This window comes from Bidens hawaiensis, unplaced genomic scaffold (genome assembly GCF_021521415.1).
Source record: "Bidens hawaiensis isolate Kalapana, Puna unplaced genomic scaffold, B.hawaiensis_p1.1 tig00002307_1, whole genome shotgun sequence".
NCBI classification, from domain to species: Eukaryota; Viridiplantae; Streptophyta; class Magnoliopsida; order Asterales; family Asteraceae; genus Bidens; species Bidens hawaiensis.
The window spans coordinates 1,923,838-1,932,683 of NW_027491124.1; the positions used below are offsets into that span (position 1 = coordinate 1,923,838).

Below are 8,846 nucleotides of genomic sequence, written 5' to 3' on the forward strand. Positions count from 1 at the left end.
GAGTTCCACGATTAATTAACAGACTTGATAAGTAATCATATAAAGTTTTGAATTCAGTCACATAAGCAAACATTGATCATATGTTCTTTATGTGTAGACAAAAAGAAAAACAAAATTATGGATCTAATGACATAAAAGATCACATTATGCATAACAACATGTATAAATATATCAACAGTTTGTTCTCACGATGATTATTTTAATGAAGAATGATTCTTTTAATGAAGAAGAATGGAATATGTTCATTGATAAGACATCATAAAAGATGTCCAAGACTCCCTGCAGGTAATCCAGAGATCAATTAACCGGTGGTTGCGGTTAATTTGCTCTAAAATAATAATGTAAAAGATAATGATGGGTGACAATGTTTTTTAGTGTTTTTAAAATTCCTTAATTGGATGGGTTTTTGGTATTTTTAAAGAATGGTGATTTTATGATGTGGCGAGTGATTAGACATATTTTTTAGTGTTTTTCGGAGTCCTTTGCTCTAAAATTATCCAGCATGTTTAAGTCGGTTCGTCCGAAGCCAGTGTTTTTTTTCCTAAAAATGAACCCGAAACCCGACCCTAATAATAATTATGGTTTGTTAGGCTAACCCAAATAACCCGGTTAATACTTTTTAGTGTTTTTCGGAGTAAAAGATAATGATGGTGTGACAATAATTTTTTAGTGTTTTTAAAATTCCTTATTGGGTGGGTTTTTGGTAGTTTTAAAGAATGGTGATTTTATGATGTGGCGAGTGATTAGGCATATTTTTTAGTGTTTTTCGGAGTCCTTTGCTCTAAAATTATCCAGCATGTTTAAGTCGGTTCATCTGAAACCAGTTTTTTTTTTCTAAAAATGAACCCGAAACCCGACCCTAATAATAATTCTGGTTTGTTAGGCTAAACCCAAATAACCCGATTAATACTTTTTTACCCGGTTAATACTTTTTTAGGTTTGGCTCTGGTCGGGTTTGAGCATTTTGGACACCCCCACTAAACCAACCGTTTCAATGTTTCACTAGTTGGACCAGATACATCATATATAATTTTTGAATATATTTAAATGTTACATAAAATATTAATAAATGTTAGGCTGAAAGTTAAAAACAAATAAAAGAAACACATTATAATCTTTCACAGTCACGTTGTTCAACAGCTAAATATAGCTTTTGAAAACATTGCGCAAAAATAATAGAAAGAAATCGAACCCAAACCGGACGCAGGGATCAGTCTGTCATATAAACATAGAACCGAGTAATGACTGAAGTCACTGAACAAAATGAAAAAGACAGAATATGTTTTATACATTTGTAACCATTGATTTATTGAACTAATTATAATTGTTGAAGTTATTCGGTTTCTAAGACCGATTACACAACTAAGCGGTCTGGTTTTCAAAACATTTCTATAGCTTTTTAAAAAAATATGTCAATAGGGCACCGTGGCAGTTAGAGTCCGGTGTCTGGGATCTGTAAGGATTGTTCGTACATTGACGAAGCCAGCATCCTTCACAGCTTTTTCCAAATCAAGCAAATAGTATTCATCCAGAAATGGTTCGGTGCTCTTCATTAACGTAAACAAAACAGGCGATAATTCCTACAAACATAACAAATGCCGAATCACTAATATTTATGTTACATGATTTAAGAGTGTATTTGTTAGGGATGGACCATTGGAGTGTAAATATATTGGTTGTGTTTGCTTTCATCAATATTAACTAGGCTTGTAAATGAGTCGAGCTCGAGCTAAGCTCTTAAAATATTTTTGCAACCTTGAGCTCGATTGGTGTATTTTTAACTATATATTGAAGTACTTTATTTATTTATATATAGATATGATTATTGCATAATCTTATATATAGGGGAAGTTTCATGAGAAACCACACGGTTACAAAAAAACTGTGAAATTCGTTTAGGGTCACGAACCTAGTCAAGCTCAGGATGTGAAGCTCGCGGTCCAGCTCATTTATTAAATGAGCTCCAATTTAGTCACAAGCTCGTTTAAGCTCATTTTTAGCATTTTGCAAGCCAATCTTTACCCTTATTTTCAACCCGCTAACCCACCAACCCGTTCCAATTTTTAAACATATTGCTATTACATCGAAAGTATGTATATGAAGGAGTTGTACCTGAAGTTTCTTAGATTTGGGCTGCAAACAACGCGTTAAAAACGTTAGATTTTGATATGTTACATTAAAGTAGGAAAGAATAATAAATAGGAGAGGGTAGTTACCGAGTTATCGGTTATAACAAACGTTCCACCCGGTCGAAGCAATCGAAACGATTCCTTTGCCAAATTTATTGTAGCTCTTGCTGGGCATTCATGAAGCTGCAAAGTGTCATAATTTTGTTGAAAACATAGTTGTATTCAAAACAGAGCATTTGTTTGGTATTGTAAGGTATACCAGTGCCGGTACCGTGAAATCGATTATGACTTAATAACATTGGTACCGGTATTGGTACTATTATTGGAACCGGTAACGGCATTCCGTTTTTATGGTTTTCAATCGACGTAAAATATGTGTTGATATCCTTTTGGGCGTATTAGGACTTTATTCTTCGGGTTTTAATTCTCAGTTGTTATAACGATTGTCGGTACCGTAACGAACCAAACCGATACCGACCGGATCCCTGCCGCATCTGGGGAATCCCACTAATTTAGGATTATTAATTTATTGTTATCCTAATAGTCTTAAGTGTATCTATGCATTACTTATCTTAGTTTTCTAGCTGAGCCAACTTGTTTAAAATTCGAGCCAAGGTGAGCTTGCTCGAATATTTTAATTTCAACTTAATCTGAGCACAACCAATGAGCCCAATACCCAATGCTAAGTCCAACCCACGAATTCCTTGATTAAATAAGTTTAAATTTACTTTTCATAGAAACCGAGCAAAACCAAGCCGAGCAGAGCTGACTAGAGTTCAAACTGAGTTGAGTTTGAGCTCAGTTTTCAGCTCGATTATATGAATTCTAGCCGAGCAGAGCTGGCTGGTTTAGAATCCGAGGCGAGCTAACTCAGTTCTAAACAAGCTAAGTTTGAGCTGAACTACTAGTTGGAGCTCAAAGTTCATCTCGGTTATAGAAATACATGCTGAGCTGGCGGGTTTACAATTCGAGCTCCAATTTTTAGCATGGTTATATGAATTCAAGCTGAGCCGAGCTGGATCGTTTAACTTTCAGGCAGAGCTCCAGATAAACCTGGCTCAACTCGAGAACAGCCCTACCTAGATTGAGTATTGTTTGATAATTTATATTATAATTAACCGAACACAAAACGGGCCATACCACATAAGAGATTGAAACAATGTCAAATGATTGTGAATCCAAGCCTGTGCATTCACCATTTGCATGTATCCACTTAAATGAGTTTGATCTTTGTGGACTTGTTTTTTCTTTATATTTAGCGACTGCTAGAAAGTATGGTGATAGATCCAGCCCCTGTGGAACAAGATATCATAAGTTTTACAAAATTAGATCAGAAGCCAAATAGGTAATTCAAGCAACAGTTGTTAGTTATAACCAATGACATTGGTTAGTAACAATGACAATAGGCAAAAGGTAATTTAACTTTGAAATAACCCAAAAAAAGCAAATTTTCAAAGAGTTTATACTATAAAAACCAGCATACTTTCTCATTTTTCCCGAAAAACTTTTAAAGCGTTTATAGCAGATTGTGATTATGATTATCTGATCTTTTAGCGGTCAAAATAATAATTTTGGATGTAAGGTTTCAGACCCGTTGCAACAAAACTGATTGTCTTAAGGGCAAACCAAATTATTTATATATCCCTTCTTTTGATTTAATTTAAAAGATTTCTATTTGTTTCACAAAAATGTTTTATTTATGGATAAGGTTTGAACTTGTTAATTTTTTACACTAAAATATAAAATATTCTCATAATTTCTGCTCAGATTTGTTAAAACAAATGGTCTAAATGGCTCAAATGCTCAAACCCATTGCTCGATCGATGGTCAGATTTGTTCAATCAAAATTGAAAAACCCAAATTCGTTGCAATCGGCAGTCTAAATTTATTCATATACTGGTCAACTGCATAGGGCGTTGCATCACATAAGATCACATCAGATGTAATGCAGATCATGGAATCGCATCACGCAATGCGATCTCATCACTGAATCATGTGATGCGTGCATTATGCGCTCCTGATGTGTGCATTTTAAAACCAAGACACACACACACAAAGTCACAAACATACAGTTATTTAAAAGTCAAAACCGAAAAAAGAAAGAAATTGTTGGACATGCTTACAGTGAGGTTAGCAGAAGGAAATTTATCAGCGAGAAACCTTGTACTAACACCTACAGAACATCCAATATCAAGAATGTCTTTGATTTTCAAGTTGCCCGAATATTGTTGATGATGTTGCTCAATTGCATTGAGCCAGTTTCCCCTAACTATTTCATTTGCTTCCTCGAGTGAAGATGCATCAGGTATAGCCCGTCTCACCATTGACATTGTTGCAGCCTCCGCTTCTGCAGCTGCCTAATATCATATATTATAAATAATCAGTCATAAAATAAGATATATACCAATCTTATTTATATGTATGCAAAATAAATCATATGTTCTAGAAGTTATAGATGAAAGGAAAAATGCTTACCAACCAAGAAAGATTGCCTTCATCATATGCATGAAATGGATTGAGATAATCTGTTTCAATAGAGCAATCATTAGATATATATCATAACTGTATATATCATAGTCTAGAAGTTCGTTTATGTTCATTTAGCTAAACGTACGTACAAAACATGTCTCGTTCATTCATTTAAATTTACATATGCGTAAGTTCGTTTGTGTACGTTTGTTAGTATTCAATTAAATTTATTAGACCTGCTACAATTTGATTTAGTTTTAACAACTTTTAGGCCCAACATATTATTTTTCACGTTTGCTTTTTAATTGGTTTTAGCTATGCTATGTTCAGGTAGGTCCGTTTATACTGTTAGCAAACGAGCATAAACGAACACGAACAAAAAAACCTCTTTCATCTAGTTGTTTGTGTTCGTCCGTTTTATTTAAGTGTTGTAAAATCAGCGACTAATCGGTAATCAGTGAGTTACTGAATAAATTTCAGCTAACCTGTAGTCGGTCAAACTTGGGGGGTGAAAATCGGTCAAAATTGATCAAATCTGGTCAAAATTGGTCATATTTTGTCAAAATCTTTGAAGGATTTGAAAATTATACTTATTTTGGATATATATATATATATATATATATATATATATATATATATAATTGTGAAAAAAATTTGTGTGTGTGTGTGTGACTTTGAAAAATCAAATACAAAATTCCAATCCGATTAATCCCCTATTAATCATTATTTGGTACCTACCAGGCCACTAGTGCCTAGCAAGTTCTACAACACTGGTTTGTTTGGCTAAAGTTAAACAAACGAACACGAGCATGCCCCGTTCGTGTCCTTTACAAGCCTAAACGTGCCCAAAACGCAGTGGAATTCCCCTAAGTGTCACACATATGCAATGCAAATCTCTATAAACATGAGCATTTGCTAAAATCACACGATTGGTAAATTCTAATGTGTCAGGAAGTGAAACCAATACAATAACGAGAGAGAAACTTACAGTCAGGATATACAATGGATGTATTCTGAACACTCTCCATTTCCTTATAAACATCTGATTCTAAAAGCTCCTTGGTCATTTCTCGCCACGGCACATTTGTTTTCTCAGCCGTACTGTTCAAGTACACATTCAAGTTATACGTTTCAATACGAACAGAAAAGTAACATGATTCTGTTTCTAATCATAATTCATAACTAACATGTTATTTCTTCATAAAAACAAAAAACAAAAAAAAAACAAAAAAAAGGAGCAAAAAAGGGAAGATGAAAATATTGGCAAGTCGAGCTCCAGTAGTAGTCTTTTCAAGCTCGAGTTTATAAATTAATTTTGTATGTTTTAACAGAAAACTTTGTATGCAACATAATACGTATTTTTGCTATTTTTATCATACTTTTATATATAATAATAATAATAATTATTATTTTAATATATATATATATATATATAAAGCTCATTTCAGTTATTGAGCCTTGTGTATTTCTAAGTTTGACCTCTTTTGGACTTTCATGTATCAATCTCACACTAAGGTTTTCCATAAAGTATATAAAGTTAATTAAAGACATATATAATTGAACTAATAAACAATAAACGAGCCGAGCCTGAGCTTGAGCTTATTATAATCTAGCAATCGAATTGAGCATAAACCTGATTAGAACTTGTCTGGCGCCAAGCTTAAGCAGAGAATAAAGCGGTTTAAAGGCAATTAGGGCACCGACGAGTCGAGAGAGCGGCGTTTGACCCGTCCAATTAGGTCGTTCAAGCTCGCCTTCTTCATACGATGCCAATCCTCCGCCGTTGTCATCCGTACACTGAAGGCGGACCTTCTCCTTGTTTGTGGAGCTACCAGCGGTGACCTGCTATGGTAATGGTTGCCGTGTTTGGATGGACGGAGTGCCATTGATATTGATGGATGTTGTGGTTTGCTTGACGGTTACGAGTTTGTTTTGTTTTGGTGGTTACCGACGCCACTTATCATCTCCTTGTTATCTGCTTTCTCCACTTGAAATATGACACGTGTCGCATAGAATGGTCCACGCTGTCTGTCACGTGCCTTGGATACCTGTGCCTGTGGGTGAAAATGAAAATGAAAATGAAAATGAAATCTCGGTTTTTAGAGGTTCAAATTTTATAACTCGAAAATAAACTTAAAAAAAGTATATTTGTACTCCTCTTTTACTAACTTTAAGTACTTAGCTGCGTGATGTCACTCTCAGCCAATCCTCACAAGATAGAACAGTTTCTTATCAAAGGAAGCCTTCGAAGATTCCATTATAAAAATAAATTTAAAAGTTAATCCATATACAAAATATAATCCAAAAGTTGCTTGACAGCAATATTGAGACCAATTCGATTCGATTGTAAATTGATTGAAGGCCGATGGTAAGTTGATTGAAGACTGCTAGGGTAAAACTTAAAATCAAGAGGTATAATTAATGAATGGACAGTTAAAAGTTTTTTGGTCTAAAGCTACACCCAAATTTTACTTTGGGCTTAAGCGGGTACAACGCGTTCAAGTTGGCTAGTGTAGAATAGATCAACAATAGTCGGTGGAATGTTGTGCCATAGGAGGTTCCCAACTAAATTAAAAGAAATATTTTATAGGATTAAAGTTAGACATGCTATATTATAGCTTCTATGGGACAAACTGTGGGCTATCAAGAACGCACAGGCTCGCAAGATGGAGGCTGTGGAGATGAAAATGCTAAGGTGAATGTGTGAAGATGGGACATGTATTAACAAAGTTTCATATTACGTTGTGCTCGTAGAAACCGAAACTGTGCAATTGCAAAGTCACTTGCCATCACATTTTCATATTAAGTTAATTGTGTTATGCTATTAGACTAAGTAAAAAAAAATAAATTGGAACAATTTTGATGGTTAAGACGAAGAAATACATAATCTTTAATTATAATTCGTTATAATCTCCATGACAAAGATTAAACTATAATAAAAATAACTAAATAACTAGTTAAAAAGAAGAATTTCTTTATATAACAGTTATAACATAATAATAGTTTTAAGGGGTCAAATTATTGGATTATCGCTCCATCTTTTCTTTATTTTTTGGTGTGACTAATAAACCAATTTTCGTTAGTTTTAATGATTTTATGAACACTTTGTTGCTAAAAGCTTGCATATTTAAATATAAGTAACTATAAGTTTCCATCGCCGGAATATCGAACGAGTCACCGATCAAGACACCCTAAAACTTTAAGTTTGCTGGAACTCTATATCAAATCTGACTACACTATAATAAAAATCTAGGTTTTGTGTGCTTGTTAAGGGAGACCTGATTGTTTTGTTTTGCCCTGCTTTACTAAACTAAGGTAAGGTTTCTATTTTTTGTTACTCTTAGTATTAATTACATTCCGTTACTTTGTAGTATGGATTCTGTTTTTCTTCACTTGTAGTATTGGTTCGACTTCATTTTATATTCGATGTTCGTCACTTTGTGGTGCGGATTTTTGTTATCTTTCAGTTACAAAGTGAGTTCAATTATCGTTTGATATGTTAATATTAATTTTATAGCATGCAATAGGTTATATATTTCGTATTCATTGTTGCATATTCCTGTTTAAATATGTTTAGTTATATAGTTTTAGCTTTAGTACTCTGTTACCTGAGCATTTCTTATTTGTCGTTGGGGCGTCAATGACATGGCACTTGTCGTGACAGTATGTAATTAAAGAGCACGACATCTCTAACTAGTACTTGTGTAGTATTAGGGACACTTAGGGCGTATGGATTGATCCTAGTTCTGTTCTGACTTCTGATTTCTAGGGGATGGAACAATGCGTATACGCCATACGTACCATCTCATAGGTGCATGGACTAACTAGCTGTGTACCCATCTGTTTCTTGCTCTGGGTGCTTCTGTGTACACGACTTATTTTTGTTAATATACCATAGTCGTGTAGTTTGATATATGTTTATGTATATGTTTCTGTATATGACTATAGTTAAGTATCTGATTCGGTTTCTGTAGTAATTTGGTTATGTTCTGTATTAGCATCTGCACTAGTTTTCCTTCAATATCCGTATTATTTTCAGTTAGCCTTAGTTATGGTTTTAATGTCAGCTCTATTTTCTTTCTCTTTTCGTAAGTTTGTCTTTACATGTACTATTATTCTATCCGTTACTAGCTAGTTTTTGGCTCAGCCGTGTTTTCTTGTTTGTGTTTCTCTTATTTTGTTGCCAGGTAATCGGGGAAATCAGTGATGAGAGCAAAATGAAGCTCAGAATAAAGACTTAAAATATTT

The 8,846-nt window shown here is 34.1% G+C and overlaps 1 protein-coding gene across 1 annotated transcript; it reads right to left on the reverse strand.

Annotated features, from left to right (window-relative positions):
- Positions 1 to 1,305: 1,305 nt before the first annotated feature.
- On the reverse strand, positions 1,306 to 6,365 carry LOC143616744 (uncharacterized). Its single transcript, XM_077089491.1, has 8 exons — positions 6,232 to 6,365; positions 5,587 to 5,699; positions 4,605 to 4,654; positions 4,253 to 4,486; positions 3,270 to 3,422; positions 2,217 to 2,312; positions 2,113 to 2,133; positions 1,306 to 1,580 (listed from the first exon to the last, which is right to left on the reverse strand). The coding sequence occupies exons 2-8, from the start codon at positions 5,663 to 5,665 to the stop codon at positions 1,413 to 1,415; spliced, it is 801 nt and encodes a 266-aa protein (XP_076945606.1). The 5' UTR covers positions 5,666 to 5,699; positions 6,232 to 6,365; the 3' UTR covers positions 1,306 to 1,412.
- Positions 6,366 to 8,846: the final 2,481 nt, after the last annotated feature.

Excerpts from the sequence above, each read along its gene's own strand:
- LOC143616744 (XM_077089491.1), bottom strand. The coding sequence starts at position 5,665 with ATGACCAAGGAGCTTTTAGAATCAGATGTTTATAAGGAAATGGAGAGT. Across the intron at positions 2,313-3,269 it reads TTGTTTCAATCTCTTATGTG|CTTCATGAATGCCCAGCAAG; the intron begins GTATGGCCCGTT and ends GACACTTTGCAG. Across the intron at positions 1,581-2,112 it reads CCAAATCTAAGAAACTTCAG|GAATTATCGCCTGTTTTGTT; the intron begins GTACAACTCCTT and ends TTATGTTTGTAG.